Source organism: Prunus avium, chromosome 2 (genome assembly GCF_965620075.1).
Source record: "Prunus avium chromosome 2, drPruAviu1.hap1.1, whole genome shotgun sequence".
Taxonomy (NCBI): domain Eukaryota; kingdom Viridiplantae; phylum Streptophyta; class Magnoliopsida; order Rosales; family Rosaceae; genus Prunus; species Prunus avium.
This window is the reverse complement of record NC_142285.1, coordinates 25,764,434-25,791,318: the sequence shown is the minus strand read 5'-3', so window position 1 is coordinate 25,791,318 and position 26,885 is coordinate 25,764,434. Positions and strand designations below refer to the sequence as shown.

Below are 26,885 nucleotides of genomic sequence, written 5' to 3'. Positions count from 1 at the left end.
TTTAACTCAAAAACATAACCAAATCATAAGCTAGAAGGGTACAAAATGATATACAATTATGAACCGATCAAATACCCCCAAACCTAGATTTTGCTAGTCCTCGAGCAAAACAACACAAAACAAAGTTAAAAACAAAACAAGAAGTTAACTAGACCACTTTCGTAGGTAACTCGATTGCATTGAGCGAATGCAACAAGCCTTTAAACCTCTAGGCATCCCTAGTAGGAGGAGTTGTGTCTCCTGAGGGTTTAACAGAAACGATACCCACAAACGTTTTACTAACTCTACAAAACAAAGTGGTTAGAAAACTTATTAGATTTGTTAGTCTTTAAGCAAAATAAACGAAACACAAAAACAAAAACAAAAATAATTACAAAAACAAAACAAAAATAAAAAAAAATAAAATAAAAAAATAAAAACTCAAAACCATCATTCCGAACATTTTCTGAAGAGAAATGACTCATGCACATGACTCAAAAGTTTTAACAATAAAAACTCAATTTTAGACATTATTTACAAGGTGGCAAAGTTCAAAACACAACATGCTCAAAGTGTATAGTGTGATAGCCAAATGCAACAAATTCTCCAATCTTAGTTTCCACATAATTTCAAAAATCATACAAAGCACAAATTCAACTTCAAATCTCACCAAAATTGTCCTCTCACAAATGAATCACTCGGAAGAGGGCTACAATGCAACACTCAGTTATAAACATGAGATTAGAGTTAAACCATAAGGGACTTAACTCGCAATAGAAAGATGAAGAACTTGCATTAATATGATCTCAAGAAGGATGCCAAACACTTAAAAGTAGAAAAATAAATGCAATTCAACCACATGACATTTAAGATCAATTTAGGTCTTTAACATAGGTTGTAATGGGGCCAAGGGTGTAAGGTGAGTAAGAAATGAAAGGTATGGATAAAACAAAGTCCAAGGAACTCAAAATATAAGAGCATAAAACAATTGTTTGCAAGACTTCGAATCATCACGATTAGATTTTTTCTTTTACACGATCAAAACTCCTTATACCTTCATTTACAATTATTCATACTCCTTTCCTTGAATTGAACAAACACCAATTTATTTAGAAGGCCCAAAAATGAAACCCAAAAATGAAATTTCATTCAACCACCACTTAATCACAATTTTTCTCTTTTCTTTTCTTTTCTTTCACCAATTGAGTGAATTTTATTTTATTTTTTATTTTTTTATGTAATATCCCTTCCCAAACTTAGCATGAAAAACACATCCGAATTAGAGCTCATGAATTCCTTAGAAAGGTAAATATTTGTTTTTCGGGCTAAGGCGAGGAAATATAATTGGTAAAATGAAAGAAAAGGTTTACATGTAGGCTCAAAATGGTAAACAATGGAAAATCATGCTTAAGCATGCATAAGGTTAGCTTGAAAGGCACAAACGATCCAAAGAAGGCCTTAATATCACTTCTTAAAATGTCATGAAGTCAAATTGCATAAGAATGAATGACTTTTAAGTGTTCAACCAAATCAATGAATAATGAGATCAAACAACAACTTTGATGACAAGAAAATAAGAGTATGTGTATAACACTCATGAAATGAAGCACAAGGCTCAAAAGCTCACATTATATGGTTATATAAGTCTAATTTATGCTTGATACAATTCTTTAGATCATGCAAATCCTTTAATTGGAAAATTATGAAACAAATGGCAAGTGCAAAGAAGGTTTCGAACATGTCATGCTAGAACGATGCCAAATTAATTAATTAATTAATTATTATTTTTTACAATAAAAATTTACAAGGAAAAAAATAAATAATAAATAAAATTCAATTTTTTATTTAAGTCATGCAACATTTATCACAATCCCATCAAATGTGTTCAGAAAGTGACTAAACAAAACAAGATTCAAAACAAGAAAGAAATTTAAATTTTTTTTAATTTTTTTTTTAAGAAAAACCAAGTTTACTTGCTAAACTCCAATACCCCCAAACCTAGAAATGAGCATTGTCCTCAATGTTTAAAAATTAGCCACAAACAATGTCATAACAACAAATGAAAGGTATTAAAGCAAATAAATAAAAAATCACAAAATCACAAAAGAAAACAAAAACAAAATAATTATAAAATAAAAATTACAACACAAACAAACAAACAAACAAAAAAAATGAAACAGTAAACCCTAATCACACAATTCCGAAACCCAAAAAAATTTTGAAGCCCAAAGCCCACAATTTCGAAACACAAACCACGGTGAATTTAACCCACTTTGAAACCCAAACTAAAGTGAAACCCGACCCACAATTTGTTTTCATTTCCAGCTTTTTATTATTATTTAGTTTTGTAAAAACAAACTATCGAACCATGAATAGCAACACAAAGAGCGGGATTTTAACATGGGTCATGATGTCTCGGTTCAGTGTAAGGGACCAACAGACAGGGTGAGACACGTGTCGACACATAGAGGCGCCGCAGACTCCACAAGCAAAAATTACGGGCTCATGGAAAGGCGCGAAGACTTTACTGAACGCGTTCGTTCAGAAAAGACACGTCGTGATAAATGAGTTGGGTATGGTTGGAAGGCGAGAAGGTTGTGGGACTCAAGGAATGCTGGAGATTCAGAAAATGCTCAGATGCTGCAATGGCTAGGGTTTGTCAAAGACTAAGTCTATAAGAAAGGGTGAAAAAAAAAACGCAAACTCAGAAACACACAAAAGAGAAAAGAAAGAAAGAAAGAAAAGAGAGTGAGAAATCAAATGGCCTCTAACTACCCATTTTCGTTGGATCTCAACCTAGCTCCACCGACTCAGACACGAGGCCAAGCAGCGGCACCAGTATGGATGCCCTACTTTGCTTCCGCACGGGGGCCTGTGACAGTAACTGACTCAATACTCCTGGACAACGATGTTGCCATTGGAGTGGGCAGAAATCTGGTGACTCCTAAAGATATACGTGTTCTGGGGACAAGGGATGACAACCGGGTCGTGAGCGATGCCCTGGCACTGAGCGTGCAGAGTACGGCAACAGTCGCAAGTTTGGGTCATCGCCTACTTGCGAAGTCCCATGAGGTAGAGGTGCTGAAAGGTCAGTTGGCGGCGGAGCGAAGTATGGTTGAGGAGTGTCAGACTGCTATAAAAAGCTTGAAAAGGGAGAGGTCAAGGATAGTGGAGGTGAATCGACACCAGCTAGAAATATTGCGGGACGAGAATAGAAACCTATCAAAGATGGTAGAGTTGTACTCTCGCGACATGCGAAAACAGTTGGAAGACCTAGACAGACCGGGTAAACGCAAACAAGCAGATCGCGAGAGTAGTTACGCTCAAGCTAAGATTGCGATCTTTGGGAGCTCAAGTGATGAGCCCCAAGAAGCTGTGCGTGAAGCCCCGGAAGAGGACAGCCAGAGGGCCAAACTCAAAGCTCCAATGGTCGAGACACCAAGCACCGAGAAGAAATGATTTCCTACTGCATTATTGTTGTTTTTATTTTATTTTGTTGTTTTTGTATTTTCGCTATTTTGTTTCGGAAATAAAAGAGTAAGGTTGCAGAAAGAAAAAGAAAAAGAAAAAGAAAACACACTTCCCAACTAAAATAAAACAAAGACGACAAACGGAAAAGAAAACACATTTCCCTAACTAAAATAAACTAAAGATGATAGCCGAAAGGGAAAAGCAAAAACACAAAGCTCTAGAAAATGAAAGTAACGGGCAAAAATATTAAACACCAGAAAACACGGAGGAAAAAAAGTAAAGTAAAGTAAAGGTGCTCCCCCTTGAAGCGATTAGGTCGAGCATGCCCGGGAAATCCGAAATGGTGTTGGCTCTCTCTCTCATCAGCGTATGTCTATTTAAACCACACCTCTGCAAGCGGATGATATCCAGCATTTCTTCCTGCAACTCAAGGAAAAACATCAAAAAATCCAGAAACAGAAAAAAAAAAAAAATGGCATCCTCATGCACTCACCTTGATGATCTCAACCTTGAGCTCTCACTTGCACCACCGAATGCCCAGACAAGGGCTCCTCCAACTCCTGTCTTCCCAAACTCCACATATCATCACGGCACGGCCTCAAACTTTGCTGAGGCAATACCGAACTTTTCTGAGGCACTATCGAACAGAGCAGTGCGGCTAGGAGGCATGATTAGCAGCAAGCTCACTCCGACAGATCATCTGCATGTGGCACAGAGGTCTGATAAGGCAGCGGTAGAGGAGTCCCACAATTTGACTGTGCTCCACGCGGTCTCCGCTACCAATTTGGGCATGCGATTACTGGCGAGGACAAGGGAGTGTGCCGCGATGAGCGAGGAAATAGCTTCCTTGAAGGCTATGGTGGCGGACTTGCAGAAGCGGCTCTACTGTGCCAATCATCACGTGGAAGCACTGCAGAGAAAAAATGAGGACCATGTGGAGCTGCTGCAGATTCTACAAGTGCGAGAAAATAGAGGCAAGCCATGATGATGATGGAGATGAAGAAGATGAAGAAGATGATGAAGAAGATGATGATGATGTTGTTTTTTATTTTTATTGTTTTTTATTTTTTTATTTTTTTTTGTTTTTGTTTTTGTTTTTTTTTTATGCAATGTTTGAATTGAAATAAAGTTTGTTTTTAACACTCAGAGAAAAAAAAAACTAACTAACCATACCACGTAAATAAATACATAAACTAACTTAACGAAACAAAAACAAAAACAAATCAAAAACAAAGACTCAACAGAAAAGAAAACAAAGAAAATAAAAATAAACTTAATTTAAAAACACACGAATATACAAGCAACTCACGGATGACCAGTTAAGGGCCTCAGAAAACACAGCCAGGGGATCCGGGAAGGTTGGAGGGGTCACAATGGTCCCGCTTAAAACCCAAACTTCTTAGACACCGAAGGTGTCGCCTATAGAACTCCTAGACACTGTATTGACGGAAGTACTCACTGGAGTTACCATAAGTCAGCTCATATGAAAAATCTTTTTAAAATTTTTAAGATAAGAAACAAAAACAAATTAAGATAAAATGGAACAACAAACCATAAACGAAAATGAACTAAGTACTCTAAACAAATTCAAACAAACAACATAAATTGTTGTACTAAAAGAAACAAACCAATAAACCAAAGAAAAACACAAACAGCACTTTCTATCACCCGTTTATCACCATTTGGACAGATTCGTTTCTCTGTTTTTCAGCTTCGACCTGTGTTCAGTTTTTAGGCTATAACTTTCCAACCGTAAGTCCAAATTTTACGTTCTTTATATGGTTGGATTCAGCATAGAAAAACAAAGAACTCTCGTGGACCAAAAGGCAAAAACAACTACGAAAATAAACAGAATTCAAAGAAGAGAAAGGATTGAAATGCTCCCCCTTGAAGCGATTAGGTCGAGCATGGATGCACTTGGAGGTCGCGACTTCTCCCACTACTCCACACTTCCTATCTTTGAAGTTGCCATCTCTCTCCATTTTTATTGAGCTATTTACATTGCTAAAACAAACACATACAAAAACTTGAAACGGAATTAAAGGATTACGAAATATATATAAAAAAACTAAAAATGAAAGGGAAAATCAACACAAGTCCAATTCCATGCTTCAAAGCAACAAGCACCAATGGGTTGTGTAAGCTGGGACTTAAACCCAGTTCTCTTGCTTGTTGGGCAATTGTCCTTTTCTGTTGGACTACAAACACAACTTGTCCATTAACGTCATTAACTTTAAAACTTGAAATTGTCTAGAAAAACATGAAAATGAAAAATAAAAATAAAACAAGTAGGGAAAAGAAATAGAACCAAACTATGTTGCCAATCCCCGGCAACGGCGCCAAAAACTTGTTGCGTCGATACAGCTCCACCAAAATGGATTAAGCTGCATCCTCAACTTGTGATACTCGCAAGTGCACGAACCGTTGGTAGTATAGCATATGTAAGTGCGAGGTCGATTCCACAGGGATTGGTGATTGAATGATCCAATTTAGTTTCCCTACACAAAATAGAAACAAAAACAAAGAACATAAAACAAGGAAGAAAGAAATAAGTAACTCAAGCAAATAAGTTCCCAAGTTCAAATTAGATTAACGGATTGATTCTAGCTAATGTATGATTAAGCCATGGTGTGTGGTCATAACCTTGTGTTCCTAATTCCCTAATTTGATCATTTGTTGTCTAACCTAAAATTAAGCATTAGGAACCCATTAAGCATAGAAGAACATTTTAAACAACCAAGCATGTATCTAATCCCTGTTGTCGAATGTCCATACATACTCTTCCTATTCATAGTTCAATTCGAATTAAAGCATGGTGTATACTCTTAATTCAAACCAAGATAGCTAACATGCAAGCCTAAATGGTGATCAATCATTCAAACTAGCATATTAACTTATAAGCATAATGAATAAGAACAAAAACCATAATTGAAACTTGGAAACTAATTCAACTTGAAAACTTAAGAAAAGAATTTACATAACAAAGAAAAATAAATTACAACTAAGAAAACATTAAGGAAACTAAGAGAACTTTGAGGAAGAAAGGAAGTGTTTGAGAACTTTGAGGAGGGAGAAGAAAGTGTTTGGGAACTTTAGAGAATTTTGGAAGAACATGTGTTTGAGAGCTTTGAGGATTTTGGAAGGGAATGTGTTTAAGACATGGGGAATTTGGAAGAGACTGTTTGAGAACTTGGAGGATTTGGAGAAGAAAGTAGAGAGGTGTTTTGAGAGCTTTGTGGATTTTGGAAGAGAGTGTTTAGGAACTTTGAGAATTTGGAAGAGAGTGGTTGAGAACTTGGAGGATGTTTGTGAACTTGGAGAATTTGAGAACTTAGGGAAGGAAGAGAAATGTGTTTGTGAAGTGTTTGAGACATGGAGACTTTTGGAAGAGAAGGGAAGTAGAGAGATGTTTGAGAACTTTGAGGATTTTGGAAGAACATGTGTTTGAAAGCTTTAGAGAATTTGATGAAGGAAATGGGAGAAGTGTTTGGGAAGTGTTTGGAGAAGAGAGTATTTGAAGAATTTAGAAGAAGAGAAAGGAAAAGTGTTTGATATTTAGTACAAAGAAAATTTAATAGAATGATCTTATTACAACAATTGAGAACTACAAAGGGAAACTAAGAGAATTTGAGGGAGAGAAGGGAAGGGAGCTCTAGAGAAGTGCTTGAGAGCTCCCCCCCTTGGGGTGTGTTTACAAGCTTGGGAAACCTCACTATATATAGGCCTAAGGAAGCTGAAAATCTGAATTAAGTATGGCTAATGCATACAACACTTGTTTTATAAAATCTGAAATGGTTGATGCACTTCACTAATGCATACAACACTTCCATTATAAAATCTGAAATGGTTGATGCACTTCACTAATAAATCCCACCAGCAGCCCTAGCTCATCTTCATGTCACCATGACCAAGCTTCCAACCAGAAATAATAGCTCATCCTGAGGTCAGCATGACTAGCAACTTCAAGGGCTTACGAATTGGGCTTCCCTTAAGCAAATTAAGACTTTAAGCACTCAAACTTGAAGTTCAGAATGTCTTCTTTCCATCCATATATCATTTGGGCCAATCCAAGGTCGGAGGAGGAAGTTAAGGCCAAAACAAATTGCTAACTCATTTTGCGCGCTGATAAAATCCATCCTGAGCATGGCTCTGTGTTTGCTAGGTAACAGACTCCACAATTATCCAATGGGGCTGAATTTCGGATATGTTATAGTATACACCCATTGGAACAACTTGCATGAAGAATGTGGCCTCATCCGAGCTATGTAGATTGCTGAAACAAAGCTTGCAATATGACCTACGAAACTGGGCTGGCAGGGGACTGTAGCCAAAATTGAGTTTGTCTTTAAGCTCTTCATCCATTCATCCAAATTAGGCCGTAACATGCATGGATTGCATCATTTACTATCCAAAGCCCTCATTATTACCTAAAGCTCAATGAACTGAAAGATAAACACAAAAAGGATTAAAAGCACAAGTTTAACTCAAAAACATAACCAAATCATAAGCTAGAAGGGTACAAAATGATATACAATTATGAACCGATCATATTTCTTAGCAGTTTCTGACTTTGGAATGCTACCTTTGACTGATGATGCCATAGCTCTCTGCATAATTAGTATTGCCATCTTATTTGCTTTATTCCATTTAGCAAACTTGGTTTTGATTTCTGCAGCAGGCTCTTGAGGAGGATCTTCTTTGAAAACAAAATCATAGTCTAGAAAACCAAGGGATATTTCCAAATCCTGCTTCCATTTCTGGTAATTTGATCCAGTTAGAGTTTCGATGGTGTTGTGGTTCATTGTAGAGATTTTTATAAAATCAGATAAGCAAAACTGTCCCCAAAAACTTTACTTAAATATGTCAGTTTATACCTGTGGGTTTAAAAAGCCATATTTCAAAATCCCAAACAGCAAACTGCACAAAACTTCCTGCATAAGAAATCTCACATCTGTGGATGTAGAGAAAACCTGCTAGTTTGTGTAGTCTGTTGCTCAGATTGTTCCATCAATATCGTTATCAATCTATAAAATTCCCATATGTGGACAGAGAAAAATATAGAAGGCTACTTATACTGATGCAATTTTTGATCAAACTGTCGTTTCAAGGTTTCTCATACAAACTGAGCAGCTGTGGCTTGCTTAGTCTGCACAATAGATCCAAAAACTTGATCAAAAGACCTTTTGCAGTATGATCGAGCAGTAATACTATATGCCCTGGATCATACTTAAACAGATAAAATATGCATGCTTTTGAAAACTTCATGTTGCAGTTTTATCAAATAAAACAGAAAATTTATATGTAGATTTGTCGAAACATGGATTAGATTAAGAAACAAAAGCCTAGAGCTCTGATACCACATGTAATTCTGTACTAGACTTTTATATCTCAACACTAACCTTGGTCAGACATCTTGGCTTCTGAGAGGATCTTCTTCTCTATGCAACACTGTAAAGCTGTTTCTCTAGATGGGGTGAGAGCTGTATTGAGCGTGTGTTGTTGCTAGAGAAGGGACCTCTTTATATAGATGCATTACTTCAAAGCCTTGCCCAGCAAGGAGCTGTCGATTATTCTGGTTGCATTAGGAGTAGTTGTTTCAATCCATGTAGAACTAGGAAATCAGTTATCTCTTGTATTCCAAATAGGACAGCTTTTACAAAAGTATAACTTGATAAGTCTTGTGTTTATTTCTGATCATGCAAACCTCTCGAATCCTCACTTGATTAGAAGACCACAATTTGTGGTTAAGAAAATAAATTGTCTTACACCTACCAGCTACTCGACGAAATGTCTGCTGCGCATCCTTTATTTTTTTAAATGACTTGGCACCAAAACGATGCCATTCAGTCTAGTTATTCTTTCCTTGTGGCCACCTAAAACTTGTTTCTTTTTAAAAATAAAAAAATAAAAAAATAAAAACAATATTGATGCAAGGTTTATTCAAGGGGCATGAGTTTTTGCAGCAGGTGGACCATATAATCTTGCCTAGACAAATATACATTGTTAATTATGTCTTACTCGATTAAAGGAAAAAAAAAACTGAAAATTAAGTGCAAGTTGGAAAATTAAGTATAAAGAGAAAAAAAAAAGTGAAGTAGAAAGAAATTAATGTAGGATAAGGGTAGAATAAGAAAGAGATAAGAACAAAATTGATTAAAAAATATTAAAAAGCAAAAGGGAGTGGGAAAATCAGCTCCCATTATCAATACCCCCTTCCCCCTTCCTCCTCTGAACTATATAAAACTGGTCAATCTACCCTGACAATAAGATGCCGTCAAATAGAGTCACGTGTTGAACACATGAGTCACCTTTAAGGGCCCCTTTGTCATTTCACGCCTCATTTTAGTAAGTCGCATTCTCAACACTTGACTTTCTTTTGACAACATTTAAGGGCACTTTTTGTAAAGAATATGGCATGATATGACCAAGAGGCTCCCAAAAGGTTCAACACATGATTTTAGTTGATGGTATCTTGGATAAAATTGCGAGAGATATGATGGTGAGGAGTAGATTGACCAGTTTTGTATAATATGGGGGAAAATAGGCTGAACAAAAATTCTGTAGCGATAACTTTTCATGCAGTTATTTGGACTGGTCTAAGCGAGTTCAATTTCAAACTCTCTTTTGGCTTGATGCTCTTGATTTTGTAAACTTTGCCATTTGATTTTGCATTTTCTTGCACAGCTTCTCCAATTCCATGACCTTCCATTGCATACCTTGCAAATGTGCTCTAAGTTTCCCATTGTCAGCCGAAAGATCGAATTTATCGGCATAAACCACATGTTGTTCATTGGCATCAAATTTCCTTCCCCCATTTCTAACCTCATTTGCACTACATACACCAACGACAAAGCATAAACAGCCTCATATAAATAATCTTTAAAAGAGACTCAATATTTTTTTTGGTCGAAAGAAACTCGATGGTTTAAGAGTGCAGATCAAACCCACAAAACCAAAAAAAAAATCCTGAGAAAACAAAGTAGTTCTTCTTGCATATTTAGCTGTGACAGTAATCTGACTGAAAAGGAGTCTTTTTCGCTTCAATTCTCAAGGAGTCTTTAAGGAAAAGGAGTACAGTGCCTTGAGAGTTGAAGCGAAGAAGTGCCAAATAAAGACCATAACATATGACAGTTTAAATTAGTAGTAAAAACACTACATGATAAATAAACAAAATAAAAGCCATACCTGCTTTGATGTCAACTGCTGCAATCTTCACAACTAATAGCAAGGAAAAGAATAAACTAACAGAGATACAATGATAAAACTACTAAAACAAGATTTTGTTCCCTTTCTTTCTCATTTCATTCCCTTTTCATTACAACTTTCCATGCCATTCCATTCCTTTCAAAACTCCCAGAATAATACAATAATCAGGAACAAACCGCCAATTACAGATTTGACAGCATTGAACATTGCTTCTAAAGCGTCTGGATTGCTAAACTTTTGGCTACAAAACTTAGTCCAGAAAATTTAGAAAACATAAAGGGAGAACCAATCTGAATATAACCAGTCTACTGTAGTATCAATAATTAATGTAGGGCTCAAAACGTGCCTGTTCACACCACAAATTACAAACCAAGTGATGAGCAAACCAAGTGTGTTTTTGTCGTGGGTTGCGGCAGCTATTCGATGATCATATTCGGACCACAGAATTATAGTGCTCACCAAGCCCAAATGCATGCTTATGGTACGACAACATAATACTCGAATCAGAGGAACCAGTACTGCTGCTATCAGATTTGTACTCCTTGCCCATCTCCACGTCAGGGAAGGATCCTGAGTATATCATGATACACTTTTTGAGGCAGTGAGTTAAAGCACCAAGCTCTAGCTGTCCTCCCCATGCCGCTGTTGACTCCACTTCTTTACAGTAGTTCTCAAACCTCTCTGCAAGTGAATTCCCGGAATCTCCATCTACTGGATTCTCTGACAAGAAAAATGGGAGAAAATCAGATGCATGCTTCCTCATATAAGCAGCCACCATTTCTCGAAGCTCTTGGTACGTGTAAGGTGATGAACCTCCAGAAAGATGGGCCAGCTGATCCTGGATAGCTCGGTAGAGGCAATGACCATCGGGCTTTATTTCATTAATGGTCAAACCAAGCGGTTCAAGCTTTTTCGCTAGTTTCTCACTCTCAATCAATCGATCACTTACTAGGTTGCTCTGCTCTTCTTGAATTCTTTGCTCCCTAGCTGCATCTTGCTGAGCCCTTTTGTCCCGCCTCTTTGAACTCTTGCTGGGCTTTGCTTGGTCAGGTTGACTGGTGACAGAAACACCAGCTATGGCTTTCACTAAATTGTCAAGTTTGGCTTTCTCAGTTCCATTACTAGTGCTATAACCTAATGAAGCAAGTTCTTCAGCATGTTTTTCTTTAAGCTTAGCAGAAAGCCGAGAAATCTCTTCCTCCACCTGCTTTTTCTTAGCTTTTTGTTCAGCCTTGCTCCCTTTGGCAGCTGCCTTCTTCATTTCAGTTTCCTTGTCCTGAAGTTTTGATATCTCTTTCCTGTATAAGCAGACATGTCAAAGGGGAATAACAGAACTATCTATGGGAAAGTTAACAAGGTCGACCTAAAATTTTTAAGGCACCAGCCTCAATGAACATATAATAAATCGTCATTCTTGTTATATCAACCACCTCTTGGAGAACATGAAAATGCATCACCAACGCAATTTCATCAATGCAAATATATAGAAGTTAAACTGATCTTATTTGCACTACCAATGTAACCACCAGCCAAATACAACATCATAAGAATAAGTAGAAGATAACAACTGATAAAAATGCAGACATGATGAGCAAACAACCTGTGCCTTGAAAGCATTTCATCGCGAGTTTCCCGTGTATTTTCAGATGATTTGTCTGACATTGTTTCAGATACTTCTTGGGCATCCTCCATTTGAGCAACCCTTAAAGCCACGTTGAAAAGTATTAGTATTATCCATCAGGAAGATCATAAAGTTTCCCACTTACTAAACCCTGGCCTAACCCAACATCTAATAAAAGAAGAAAGTAAGAAATTTTCATGACTAAACCAAATCCAAACATGAAAGATAACACCACGATATACAAGGACCAAGAGCTAATTTTACAATAAAAAAACCTAACATTAAGACTCTGTTTCGGTTCCCGGATTTGAACCAACGATTTGGGCATGCTGAGACTATGAACCTGAAAATCCAAATTTATTTTAGCTGATATGTATAACGAAATCTACTTACCTGAGAGTCTTAATCAAATTTGATTACCCTTTGCAGACTGCAGTTGATGACCCTGGTTGACCGGCGACGTCTGGGAGTTTAAGAGAGAAACAGAGTGTGAGAGATGAGAGATGAGAGATAAGAGATGACAGTTTGGGTTAGGGTTTGATTTCGAGATATGGGCTGAGGAAATGAAATTAGGGATTACGGCTGAAACTGAGAGTTTGAGAATCTAGAGAGGTGATGGTGGTATGAGATAAAGAGTTACAGAGAAGAGAAGGGAAAAAATAACATGCTAAAAAACCTATCATACCCCACGTGACCACATTAAGCATAATTCCAAACAAAGCTCACGAAACCCTAAATTAACTTAAGTGCCTAAATGAACACTACCATCACTATTTGAAAAAGCGTCGTTGCGGTTCACACCCATTACCTCATGTAGTCTTAAAGTGACAAAACTTGTGATAGATATGGTGAAAACATGGCTTTCAACGATAACTACGCATAAGAACGAACAAATACACCAGAACAACCAATACAAAGAACAATTGGGTGATTGTTCCTTGTCTTTTTGTTGTAAGGCTTGACTGGGCTGCTGGAAATAAGGTGCATCAAGCCTTTGTGTACCCCATTTATGAGTGCAAGAACCAAACCCAAAGCACTCCGAAAGATAGTGGATCTTAGGGAGTGCTTTGTTTGGACTCCTCATTGGCTCCTTGAACTAGAAATGGAAATGAGATTCAATGCTTGAGACAAAATTAGAAAAGGGCTTGGCATGAGAGGATGAGGTGTGAGAGCTAAAGACCACAAGTTTAGCAAATGAGAATGCATGTGTTTCCCTTGGTGTTGGCTATTCTTGAGCTTGGGAATAAGGTTTTTAGGAGATTTTGGTGGTTAATGACGTTTTGACTATGGTGATGGAATGCATAGCTTGGGACTTTGAAGATTATGGTGTTTATGGGTATGATTCTTAGAGAAGTTCATGAGTTCTGAAGATAGGAGGATGAAGTAAAGGCTTGGGGTTATGCTTCTGTCTGGGCTTTATAGGGAAGAAGGATTTCAAGGATAGAAAGGTGAGAGAAACGTTTGAGGAGGTTATGGATGGGATGCTTGCAGTAGCCAAGGGAAAGGGGTCAATGGTTGCTTGGATGCTTGTAGCAACCTAGAGAAGGGTCCCTTTGCCTGGGTCATGAATGCCAAATTATATAAGGCGAGGATCTTCCCTTATTTCCAATAGGTAAAAAGAGGTGTTGGAACCAGTGTATTTCTAACGAGTAAAAAGGAGCACTGAGACATGCTTATTTTCAGTAGGTAAAACTAGGTATCAGAAAATTAATTATTTCTTATGGGTAAAAGGAAGTGCGGAAAACATATTCCTTCGATCAGGTAAAAGGAAGTACTGGGAACAGCTTGTTTCCAGTGGGTAATAGGAGTGGCATAAATAGCTTGTTTCTCGCTCGTAACAGGAGGCGCCATAAAGTATCTCATTTGCTTATTCATATGGAAGAACTCCAAGTAATGGGCTTGGACTTTAGTGCTCCCTATTTTTCAGTTAAAATTTAGCTAAAAACCCACAAAAGTTATTTGAGGAGGTCTCTATAAAATTTGAATTCCAATTATGCTTCATAGTTTAGTGAGTCATAAACAATATAATTATTTTTTAACTCAATGTAAATGGCCCATCTCTATGAAAAATAATATAAAACTTTATCATTGTTTAGGTTGTTAAATCATATATACTCCATGTATTTATCATATGGAGCTCCAAGTAGTTTCTTGTCTATCTGCCAAAATTTGCAAGCCAATCATTGTCTCCATATCTGCAGTGAATCTTCATGCTTTGTCCACCCCCTAACTTGTTGGTTATATAGACATGCATGCTTGCATGAATGCATGCACTAAAATGCAGCAATAAAAAAAAAATGAAGAAGGTAGTGAAATGAAGTCTCTGCAAGACCTCTATTTAAATATGAACCTTCCAAGCATGTTGGGTTTTATTGAAATCTTTGTTTCTCTAATTTCCATATAATTCGTTATTTTTGTTTGTTATTAACTCTCTATGAGTTATATGTTTTGAAACTTAATTCTTCATATGTTTCAGAATCCCAAGCTAATTTACATTTTTTGTTTGAATTATCAACAATAACATAGTCAGTGGAGTAAAGCTAAGTTCGTTGAGCTCTTCAACCTCCACCCATACAAGTACAAGTTTGAAACCCTAGGCACCCAATAAATATTTGTGTAAGCCCCCTCCCTCAATCGCTTATCCTAAAAAAAACATTAACATATGATTTTTTTTTTAAACATCATTAATTTAAGGGATTTTTGTAGAAATGTCACATGAACTTATATATCAGTTTCAATTTGTCACCTTAAAGAAAAATTTAAGCAAAATGTCACCTTAAGTTTTCAAAATGCATGATTTGTCACCTGACTTTAACATCATCCAATTTTCCATCTATTTTGAAGGGTATTTTAGTCTTTCTAATATGTAAACTCTCTTTTTTATATAATTTAAATATAAAGCTGTGTAAATCCTCTTGCTTGGAAAGACTAAAATACCCTTAAAAAATGGAAGGAAAAATTGGATGATGTTAAAGTCAGGTGACAAATCATGAATTTTGAAAACTTAAGGTGACATTTCGCTTAAATTTTTCTTTAAGGTGACAAATTGAAACTGATGTATAAGTTTAGGTGACATTTCTACAAATATCTCTTAATTTAAAATCAAAGTTAATTTTTAATATGCGCAAGTCATCAATTTGACAAATTTTTGGATGTAATCAGACGATATAGATTGTTTTTGAGCACGCATATTAATGAGAACCACGAATAACATAAAGAAAAAAACAAAAAGAATGCAACCTGATAGTTTTCTAAATCTCATGAATGTTTTGTGATAAAAGAAAAAAAAAATTTGATTAAAGGATTGGGTTTCGTGTAAACAGTTTTCAGTTGTGGGTTTTCGACCACCAAATCTTAATTAAAATAAAAAGCCCATCTCAAATAAGTTTGGGCTTACAATGGAAATGGTTCTTCCTTCCCAGGTCGCGAACCATCGCATCTCGAACGTCAAACGGGCATCAGTTTCATTCACAGCAGAAGCTCAAATCTTGCAATATAGTTTTCAAATGACCAAACTACCCTTACACCCCCAACCGCAACTAAAGTCTCGCGAAAGGGCACACACTAGAGACCGCCGACCTCACTTGAAGAGAAGGGCAACCTCCCCTGTCTCTGAGCGTTGCTGCTATGGCGAAAGGTGACGATGCAGTGAGGAAGAAGCAAAACAAGACCAATAGAAAGAAACTCCGCAAGAATGACCAATCTACCTCTGCAGTTTCTGCTCGCGTTGCCTCCATTATCGCCGCCAAGAAGCGCCGACATTCTGGTAAACGCCGCAAATGTCAGGTACTTGCCGTTTGTATTTCTTTCTTTCTGTTCTTGGGATAACATGGTTTCTTAAATTTGATTATTTTGTATGATTAAAAACAACACGTGGAGAAAAAAAAAAAGGAAAAATTCGTATCTTGGTTGGAAGTTGTTGCATGTTAAAGATTGGATTTTTGAATGTCAGTTTGTGATATTTTGTTAAGATTGCATTGGAGTATATGGAAAATGAAATTATTTGTTCTTTCTTTATTTTATGTGGTTCTTTTGGGTTTTGTGCTTATTTCTTTGCGGTGTGTCAATATGGAGTCTAAGTTGGATAATTTTTTTTTCTTCTATTGGTGGATAAGTTGTGTGTGTGCGCATGAGTTTTCTCTTTGCAGATTGTACATTTACTATGGGATTAGTTTGAGTTTGTTTTCCCTTCTGTTATCAGGCATTTTCTGTATTAACCTTCTTCCTGCCAAAAAAGTTGTCAATGTATAACTTTGTTGATCTTTTTCATTTCAACTGGGTGGCTTCCTAAGTTGTTCTTGTGTTGCGACCTTCCACATAATATGTGAGGCCAAGTTTTACAGTAGTTTTCCTATATTTGAGGAATTTTCAGGGAAGCATTTAGATTTGAATATCTGGTCCTGTGTAATTATGACCAGTTTTATTTATCATGACATTGCAGGGTATGTGCTTTAGCCTTCCTACCCTCGATGATCCCTTCAACGACAGGAATGGTGCAAAGACTTTTGAAAGAAAAACAACCAAGAAAGAGATGCTTCCACGTAATCATGAGAAGGTGTTTTTGAACGAAAAAAGTAGAGAAACTCTAAGAAATAGTGAAAAGGTAGATAATCCAGGGCAGGAAAAGGAGACAGTAACAAGTTTGAAGGATGAGCTAAAGAAATCAGTGACATCGAATAATAGCAGGGCCCAGAAAAGCCAAATTGACCCAGGAAGGAAAAAGACTCAGCTGAATGGGAATGGTGGCGTCTATGGGCATCATGGACAGGTCTCTGAAAACTTAGATTGTCCATCTAAGTATCTTATTCAGTGCTTGAATGCAATAGAAAATTCATTGCGTTGTGATGGTACCTACAATAATGAGGAGGACAAGCCTTTTTTTGTTAGTACTTGGGGAGTTGAGTTTTGGAAATGTTATTCAGCTCGAAAAGATATACTAGAGACAAGTGGAACTTCTTCTACAATAGAGCAAATTGCATGGATGGTTTCCAGCGCTGCGGATTCAATTTCTAGAAAGGATGAAGAAGATCTATCAGTAACCAGCCCATTTCTTTTGTTCCTTGTTCCATCCCAGGAGAAAGCCACCCAGGTTTGTGTAATATAGTAGCTTAGCTATTATTGGTCTTGCCTCTCAGTTCATTGTCTTTACATAATGGTTTTAAGCAATCATTGTTGAAATTTTTAAAGACCAGTTTGAGTGGCTGAACACTGTAAGGTTCAATATAGACCCCATAAAAGTGACATAAATAGTGGGCTTGAAAATATTAATTTAAGCATGATATAATATATCACGTGAAATATTAATTTAAATATATATAATAGACATTATGCCCTCGTTAAAAGATTTATCTGGTTGTTTGATATTTTTGAAGGTACGCTCAGTATGCAAACCTTTGAAGGTTCTTGGAATACATACAGTGAGTATACACCCTGGTGCTTCCTTAGATCATCAGATTGAAGGGTAAATATCAACTCTGATCTTATGAAATTGGTGCCTAAGGATAATGCCATTTTGGCAATGTTTATTGCGGATTTGACCCAAAGTTTATGGCAAGTGGCCTTTTATTAGTATCCAAAGCCGATAATTAGGTTTTTCAGAATACTGGAGTTCTTGTCATGGGCATTCTTGTACCTATGATATGGCAAAAAGTTGGAGTTAATATACTCAAGTACAGTATGCCTAGCCTAGCTGGGTAAATCATTTTGTAGTCTGGTCCAAGTCCAATTAAAAAACTGTATGCATTTTGCTTGAAACCCTGTTATGAACCTGTATGCAATTGACAATTGAGTTGAAATGAATACTTGCAAAACTGTTCAAGTTCAGTGCCTTATTGTTTCTTGATGAGACATATACCATTTGGATACCCTTGTTTTTTGTGTGGAACTTTCATATCCTTTATATTTATTTATATTTATGTTATTTCCGTTCGATTAAATAAAGAGTATTTGGAGGATTTCTCATTTCATGTACTTGTTGACCTGTTACCATGTAAATATTAGTTGGTGAGTTTCATCACCTTAGTTTTATTTTATCATTGAAGTTTTAAAAACTATTATATATCTACTTTTATATATGTCCAATGATGCTGTTCCGTGTGATGCACATGTGTGTTTGCTTTCTCTATGTATGCAGAGCTATAAGCTTTAAGTTGTTGGTTCTGTGCTGGATCTACTTAGCCTTTCATATACAGTTTTGCCTTTATTCAGTTGCTGATTAAATTTTGGTTTTGTAAATAAATAGTCTGACGAGTTCTGAACCTGAGTTTATGATTGCAACACCTGAGAGACTTTCAGAGCTTCTTTCCTTGAAAGCCGTAGATCTATCTGGTGTTTCCTTGCTGGTAATGTGTTTGTGAACTTTTTTATTTGTTATGCAATATCTAATATCAGGTGCACGTTTGATTACCTTATTTACATATAACTACACTACCACTGTTACATAAGGTTTCATATATTCGATTCCTAGGGATTTTTTTGTCGTTTTTATATTTTTGAGTGTGTGGACATAAGTGTAGAATTTGTCTACTTAGCTCACAGAGGCCTTTAGCCGATGCTTTTTTTAGTGCTCTATGAAATATAGGATTGTGTATTTCACCAGAAGACCAATGAGAACTAACAGTTCAGTTTTTTTTCATCAATGATCATCAATCCACCAAGTGTTACCATCACGACATGTTATTTTCCTTTTCTTTCTACCTGGTTTCAGAAAGAGAAAAAAAGTTTGTAATGCATCCCTTGTCACTTGAACAGGTTGTTGATGGACTGGAATCTTTCTATAAACAAGGTTGCTTTGATAAAATAAACTCCATTCGCCAATCTATGAGTGGAAAAACCCATACAGTTGTTTTCAGCGATTGCTATAGACATGCCTGTGTACGAGGGTTACAAAATCTTCTGATGGGATCAGTCCATAGATTATCTCTAAATAATTCTGTTACCGGTCAAAGCGCATGCATCATTCAGTCTGTAAACATTTGTCTGATGAAAGAAAAACTACCAAAGGTATGTATATGATTTTCTCAAAAATTAAATTGTGGGGTTAACTGTAATTCCAAAAGAAAATCATTCCATAATTTTTAAATTTTAAATTTTAAATTTTTTATAAGTAATTTGTTTCATTTTGCTACTATAATTATTTTCTTTTATGTAGGAAGTTTGATATATATATAATTTTTTTTTTTTTTGAAAAGAAGAAGATAATATTGGATAGAGGTACTGTTGTAGGATGGACTTTCCAGAGTTGAAAATGGAGGTGAGCTGTAAGCCTCAATGCCTAATGTATATCTTAATCTGAAGAATTGGATGGTAATGTTAGAGTACTTAGGGTTGGTTTGTTGAAGAGGGGAACTTGGAACTCTTTTCATGAGCAAGTTCCAGAATTCTTTCACGTACCCAGTGAGAAGTGAGAAGTATTCCATAAAATATATTTGCATAAATACTTTTGATCTCTCTCTCGTGTTGAAAAAATATATACATGAGTAGTTTGTAAGAAGATGTTGTTGAGTTATAGTGGAGAAAGTGCATTCGTTGTAATTATTTATTTATTTAATTTGTCAGTTAGTTAAACTGTATTCTTGGGGAATATATCCGTGAAGTAGCATTTTCAGCTATACTGTCAAATACTTTTGCAGGCCATCCAAGTTCTTGATCAGGCTTACGGTGGGCGACTCCGTCCTCAGGCTTCAAAGGTGCTATATATAGTAGGGAAAGATAACAAGCATCATAAACTAGTTAATGCGCTAAAGTTCAAGGGCTATTCCATCTCACCTGACTCAGTTTTCTCAGAAGTTGGGAACAGGTTGATGTTCATACTCTTTATTTTATTCATGGACGCCTCTGATGACTTTCATTTCATTTTTTTCATGATGGATGTATGTTTGGACTTGATTGTTATCCAACTTTAGGGTTTAAACTGAAGGCAACTTGTTCAATCAATTGAGTTTCTAGTCATAAATTTGAAGGCTTGTATGCAGAAAGGTAGACGTTAGTTTACATTGGACTATAAGGTAGAATTTAGGTACATTCTCGGTTTACATGCTCGTAATCTATTATTTAAAAAAACCAAAGTTGATCGGATACCTCTGCGTGCTTGCAAAGGAAAGAGTATTGCTTCCCTTTTGATGTCTTGTAGATGCTGCTCTATGCATGTTCATACTCTCTTTGTGCAAATGACTCATTGTTTGTCTTTGTCATCTGTTCAGTGTGGAATCCAAGGGCAGGGCAAGGCCTGCAGTCTCCATGATTGACATAGACCAAATTGGTACAACTGAATTAGGTGAATATGAAGTTGTAATTTTACCCGATATGACTCTTTCAATCGAGAGTTACATTCAAATCCTCACGAGAATGGCTCGCTACACTGTGAATGGCGTATTGCATAGCTTGTTTACCAGAGAAGACGCAGAGCTTGCTGGACCGCTGACAAAGATCCTTGAACAATGTGGGCAGGCAGTGCCTGAAGCCCTAAGAAAAATGTCTTTTTCATAAGCCACGCCAGAACGTCGACATTTGAGTTTGCTTTTTTTCCTTTTTCGATTACCAGTTTTGCCAAATCTTGTCAGTTTATGATAAATTTCATCTTGCTAGCTTTGTCAACTTGCGTAAGAACTTCTACAACGATATAATGTTATATATAACACTGAATTTTCATTTTCAAGTGTAAAAGAGTGCAAATTTTTCTTACTTTTAATCAGGAGATCGGATTATATTTCAAGAGTATTTACCAATGACTCCATAATGTTGTTCGTATGGTTTAAAATATTTCAGTGTATTCGTTATCCTTTCTTATTTTTTCTCAAAATAAACTTCTATTTTTTTTTTTTTTTTACACTGAAGTGTATAATATTAATAATCTTAATATTATCACGTGTAATGGTTGTCGTTTTTGTCCTCACATTCTTGATTTTCCTGTTTGTCGTCTTACTCATCAATACAATCAAGAACAAAACAAAGCTGGATTATGTTTGCATTGTTATTTTTTATCTTTCCGCTAAAGATAAGAAGGAGAGGAGGGAAATTCACATGCACAAATCTTATGGGGATATGGATCTAGAACTACTTGAGAGCACACCAAAAACTTGGGCAATCCAACTAATACCCCATTGGTGTTTGCATTATTTTGTTCAGGTATACTAATTGAGCGTACTGATCATGAATGACCCAAATTCAAATGCTCAATCTATATAAATAAGCTTTCGCTTTGTTTGTACCATATCTGACCCTCCACTCATACTGTGACACGTGGAATGGTAAACTCTCCCAATCGCCTTGATGAACAAACATTCGACATCATCTACCGATCAACATGCAAAGCCTACAATCGGCACGCGTTGACGATTCTGCGGAACAAACCTCGAAGGCCCAGCCTAGATATCCACAGACTCGTGTCAACCTCAGAAGACTCTCCCACGAGTCTCACATTGAAACTAAGTACTAAGAGCATACGAAATGCCCTCTATAAATAAGCCCCTTCACTACAGACAAGGGGTAAGACTTTCAGCTTGACTTTTATGCTAAATACATTGTCAGTAGAAAAGCCCTTAAGAGAAACTGACTTTGGCATCAGAGGGTCTTTAGCTGGTACCACACTGGTGCTATGTTGTTAATAATATGTTAACTCGCAATTGTACGGGGCAATTAGTAGGATAGCAAGACAAGTACGAGGTCGTACCCACGAAGACTGAGAAGTTCAAATTAGTTATGTACTTTAGATTACCGAATTCAAGAAGTTAGGAAGTTAAATCTAAAACAGAATTTAAAGCAAGAGTGAGTTTGAAAACAAATGCAGCAAGATTAAAATGAACTTTGAAGTGAGAATGCTTGTGATTATAGAAAGAAATGAACAAACTGAAATTGCAACGGAAAGCAAGTAAACAAAAGTAACAAAGGGTGGTTTTGAAGGTTAAAACACAGGTTTGGAGACTAGGGCATTCGATTCACCATAACAATTCAATTCTGGGTTATAAAGATTCAAGTAACAAGTCTAATTCAGATTCAAAGATTGATTCTAGCTAAAGTATGATTAGGCCATGGTGTTTGGTCATAACCTTGTGTTCCTAATTCCCTAATTTGATCATTTGTTGTCTAACCTAAAATTAAGCATTAGGAACCCATTAAGCATAGAAGAACATTTTAAACAACCAAGTATGTATCTAATCCCTGTTGTCGAATGTCCATACATACTCTTCCTATTCATAGTTCAATTCGAATTAAAGCATGGTGTATACTCTTAATTCAAACCAAGATAGTTAACAAACAAGTTCTAATGGTGATCAATCATTCAAACAAGCATGTTAACTTATAAGCATAATGAATAAGAACATGAATCATGAATCAAACTTGAAACTCCAAACTTATAAACCCAGAATATTCATGTTAGGTTACATCGAAGCCCTAGTTATGGATTTAGCTACTCATAATGGAAAAGAGACTTGAACAGAAATGAGAAAACATAATGAATGCAATAAGAGTAGAAAAACCCTTTTTCTGAAGTTCTTGTGGTGTCCAAGGCTTCTCCAAGTGCTTCTCCACTTCTAATGCTTCTCCAAGAGCTTCCCCACTTCTAGAAAGATGTATGAAGGATATGGAGGTGATTTGGGATGAGTTTGAGTGAGTGGTGATGGCTAAGGAAGATGAAATTCGTAGGGAAATGGAAGAGAAGTTTGCTGGAGTTGTTTTGGTGATTGTTGGAGTGTTTGGGATTGTGAGAGTGTTTGAGGATGGTTGGAGTGAATTGTGGGGTTGTGAATCCCAGGATTTGTTGTGTCTTTAATGTGGAATGGATGTGGTATTTATAGGGAGAGGGGAGTGATAAATCTGAATTCAATATGGCTAATGCATACAACACTTGCATTATAAAAGATGAATTGGTTGATGCACTTCACTAATGCATACAACACTTGCATTATAAAATATGAATTGGTTGATGCACTTCACCAATAAATCCCACCAGCAGCCCTAGCTCATCTTCATGTCACCATGACCAAGCTTCCAACCAGCTACAATAGCTCATGCCTAGCTCACCATGACCAAGCTTCCAACCAGCTCATCCTCATGTCAGCATGACCAGCAACTTCTTGGGCTTACGAATTAGGCTAGGCTGAATCAAATGATGACTTTAAGATGTCTATTGTGAAGTTCAGAATGTGTTTGATCCAACCACACAAGTATTGGCCCAATCCAAGTTCGGATGAAGAAGTTAAGGCCAAAACAAATTGCTAACTCGTTTTGCTCGCTGACAAAATCCATCCTGAGCATGGTTCAGTGTTTACTAGGTTACGGACTCCAGAGTTATCCAATGGGGCTGAATTTTGGATATGTTATAGTACACACCCATTGGAACAACTTTCATGAAGAATGCGGCCTCATCCGAGCTGTGTAGGTTGCTGAAACAGATCTTGCAATGTGACCCACGAAACTGGACTGTAGGAAAAATGAGTTTGTCTTTAAGCTCTGCTTCCATTCATCCAAATTAGGCCTTAACATGCTTGAATTGCATGAATTATGCTCTCTTGCTCTATTGGCCTACAAAACACACAAATAGAGGCAAATAACTCAGAATTATAGGAAACTAAGCAAAAGAAGTAAGTAAATTGGGCATGTATATGTATGAAATTATGAGCTTAACATGCTACGGACCTCATGAGGCACGGTTCTCCTTGATTCAGGATTGGCATCCCAAGAGGAGGGGAATCTGTATCAGACACTTAATCGATCCCTAGATCATCCACACCACTTGTAAGTTGCATATATTTCTATCTGTTTAGTTTTAGCGCCAACAGGACTAGTGTAACAAATGGTTGTTGCCATAATCTTAAGTCTGTAGGCAAAACTTGCCATGATATATTCTTCAATTATGCCCTTGCGTCTAAACCCAATGTCAACAAATCTGAAGCTTTGGCAACGAGTACACAAGTTTGGAACCAATGTGTTGAAATTAAAATTCCCTCAACATCTTCTATCACAATTCCAACTTTAAAGGCATCAAAGCTGAAGAGCTTGGATGAATGTAAAAAACATATCTCTATTAAGTGCGCTCGGGAAGTTGGTGGAAGTATTTTCGAAGGTGTGACTAGTGTAACGAATGGTTGTTGCCATAATCTTGTGTCTACGGAGAAAACATGTAATGATCTATTCTTCCACTATTCTCTTGCTTCTATACCCAATGTCGACAAATCTGAAGCTTTGGAAAAAGGTACACAAGTTTGGAACCGATGTGTTGACATTACAATTTCCCCCACGGGAGATTTATTATTATATCCAATATAGGAGCCTAAATTATAAAAAAACCCTATATGAAATGGATTTTAAAAACATACCCAAAACCCATTTACAACATAACAAAAAGGCTTTTAACTTCTTTTAAATTACAAAACTACCATTGATTTCTTAAAACAACCTAGCCCTAAAATCTCATTAAAAAAGCCCAAAACACTCAATTGAGCATCAAATTAATTTAATAATCAAAATTAAATAAAATAGGGCCAGCTATTATTTTTTGAGTTTTTTTTGGGTTTGTTTATAGGAATTAAACAGTGTAGGGTTTATTTATAATATTAGTGCTAAGAATGAGTATATGACTAAATATCTCTTCAGTTTAATCAGGAGATCGGATTATATATTTCAACATTACTTTGCATTAGCATTAATTGCAGACAAATTTGTTCAGACCTATCGATTTCAAGTGTGGTACGAGAGAGCTGCTTCTGACTGCTGTCATGGGTTTGCCAAAGTAGAAAGATTAAGAGACTTCCCACCTGCTTTGGGCTACATGGGCAGCACAAACACTTGACCATATCGTTGAGCCGTTCTATCAAAACAATTTCCACGAATTAATTTTGGTCAAGACCAACTTGTTATCCATTTATTAGGTACCAATAGTCTATGGTCAAAGAAATTATTGCAGAAAATTCTAAAATTTTGATCTACATATTATGTAGGAAATCCAATTAAGTTCTGCTAGAACACAACACAACTGCTGTCGACAATTTGTCTAACTTTTCTTTCAATAATTCCGCCACAAACTGTCATTCTTTGAGTTGGACACCTTAACCAAACACACTTGAACACCTTTCTAAACTTAAGTTCCAAGGTTTGAATCAAAGAATATTGAGATATTTACAGTTAGATCTGCCAGAGGTATGAGTCCAACTCCACATGTTTCATGTGTTACACTCACACCAGATTTTTTTAACATCCATGAACTGCCGCGGACATCCAAAGGGCTCTGAAAAGGAAAATAAAAACCTACAAATGAATATTTTGTGTGTGTATTTTTATCAGAAACATTAAGAAAAGAAAAAAAGAAAGTAGGGTTGAGAGTTGACGGGAGGAGGAGCGGGTTGGGGTTGGGGTTCTAGGTTCTCCCAACAATATTTCGGGTTCAATAGTATATATTTAAGCATTTTGTAGCTAAATTACAATATAACATGGGTGCATAAATTTTTCTTTTCGTAATTTTAATGAATTAATAATTTTGTTTTGTCATTCTAAAATCAAAAGAGCTACTTTTGCATGTGTGTGTTAGATTTTGATTAGTCTGTAAGGATTACTCCTTATATGTACGGTAATGATCCTAATTCCTACCACAAATTTCGTGCAAAGCTCTTGAAAAAAAGAAAAGAGATAGTTGCAAAGCTCTTGCCCTACATTGATGGACTAAAACGCAGTCACCCATGATCTTTTGGCCACTATTAACGATTAAAATTCATGATTTTCAGTATTTGGATCACAATATAACTACTGACATTAATTTTAAATGTTCAAATGTAGAAATTTGTTTTATGGATGTTATTGTAAAGTGAGATCAAAACTCCGCGCCATACAAATCTGCACTGCGCATATTCCGACAATCAAAATTATATATTAAGCTAATCATGTCTCTATAATTGTAATGGTTAGGAGATTTCTTTCTCTACTTTTTGTACACGTTTGCTTTTATTCCTCCTTGTTGTGAACACTATAGGAAACTATTAGCCCAATGGAATATTAAGGCCGTGTTTGTTGGCCGGCTAGGACAAGACTGGATTGGACTAGACTGATTGAGACTAGACTAGACTTTGTATTCTAACCAGTATGTGATTCATTTAAGCCCACCAAACAACAGACTAGATTTATGTCTAATTTAAGTGAACTTGTTCAGTCCAAGCCAACCCGTCAAACATCGCTGAAGTGTACTATTCCAACACTTTTATTTACTTGATTAATCCTAGCTGCTTTGCATGATGAACACCTCTCATGTTTCTCTTTCATGCCTATATAAACACTTTGTAAGCATTATAGTTCATCCCTCTATCAAATGGTCATCACAAAACAGCTCAAATAATTTCTCAATAATAATACAAACTCAAATGAATAGTTTTCATGCATCAATCATTTGGTTATTCTTTAAAACGCCCTATGAGTGTGTTGGCTGTTGTCTTCGAACAACCACATTTTTATTAAAAGCAAGAAATATGATTATCAAAACATTCAAATGCTATCAGGCGTCTTCCATCCAAGAAGTAGAAAGAGGAAATTCCGATGAAGTATAAAGTAATTGTAAGTGCTGCCTATACGTGGTAGGCTTCCAAAATGCCACATCAGTCTTTATATTGTCAATGTGCATGCC

The 26,885-nt window shown here is 36.4% G+C and overlaps 2 protein-coding genes across 2 annotated transcripts; one reads left to right on the top strand and one right to left on the bottom strand.

The window, feature by feature from the left end:
- Positions 1–10,706: 10,706 nt before the first annotated feature.
- LOC110763284 (OVARIAN TUMOR DOMAIN-containing deubiquitinating enzyme 5) lies at positions 10,707–12,996 on the bottom strand. The gene is made up of 3 exons (XM_021966036.2): positions 12,671–12,996; positions 12,257–12,358; positions 10,707–11,954 (listed from the first exon to the last, which is right to left on the bottom strand). The coding sequence occupies exons 2-3, from the start codon at positions 12,346–12,348 to the stop codon at positions 11,084–11,086; spliced, it is 963 nt and encodes a 320-aa protein (XP_021821728.2). The 5' UTR covers positions 12,349–12,358; positions 12,671–12,996; the 3' UTR covers positions 10,707–11,083.
- Positions 12,997–15,793: 2,797 nt separating this feature from the next.
- LOC110774480 (P-loop containing nucleoside triphosphate hydrolases superfamily protein) lies at positions 15,794–20,933 on the top strand. Its single transcript, XM_088249573.1, has 7 exons — positions 15,794–16,063; positions 16,719–17,366; positions 17,650–17,738; positions 18,519–18,618; positions 19,028–19,279; positions 19,909–20,075; positions 20,479–20,933. Exons 1-7 carry the CDS (start codon positions 15,905–15,907, stop codon positions 20,762–20,764), a joined length of 1,701 nt encoding a protein of 566 aa, XP_088105699.1. The 5' UTR covers positions 15,794–15,904; the 3' UTR covers positions 20,765–20,933.
- Positions 20,934–26,885: the final 5,952 nt, after the last annotated feature.

Bases quoted from the DNA above. Each gene is read 5' to 3' on its own strand.
- LOC110763284 (XM_021966036.2), bottom strand. From the start codon at position 12,348: ATGGAGGATGCCCAAGAAGTATCTGAAACAATGTCAGACAAATCATCT. The intron at 11,955-12,256 runs GTTGTTTGCTCA...CTGCTTATACAG, and splicing joins GAAATGCTTTCAAGGCACAG to GAAAGAGATATCAAAACTTC.
- LOC110774480 (XM_088249573.1), top strand. From the start codon at position 15,905: ATGGCGAAAGGTGACGATGCAGTGAGGAAGAAGCAAAACAAGACCAAT. The intron at 17,739-18,518 runs GTAAATATCAAC...GTAAATAAATAG, and splicing joins TTAGATCATCAGATTGAAGG to TCTGACGAGTTCTGAACCTG. The intron at 18,619-19,027 runs GTAATGTGTTTG...TCACTTGAACAG, and splicing joins TATCTGGTGTTTCCTTGCTG to GTTGTTGATGGACTGGAATC.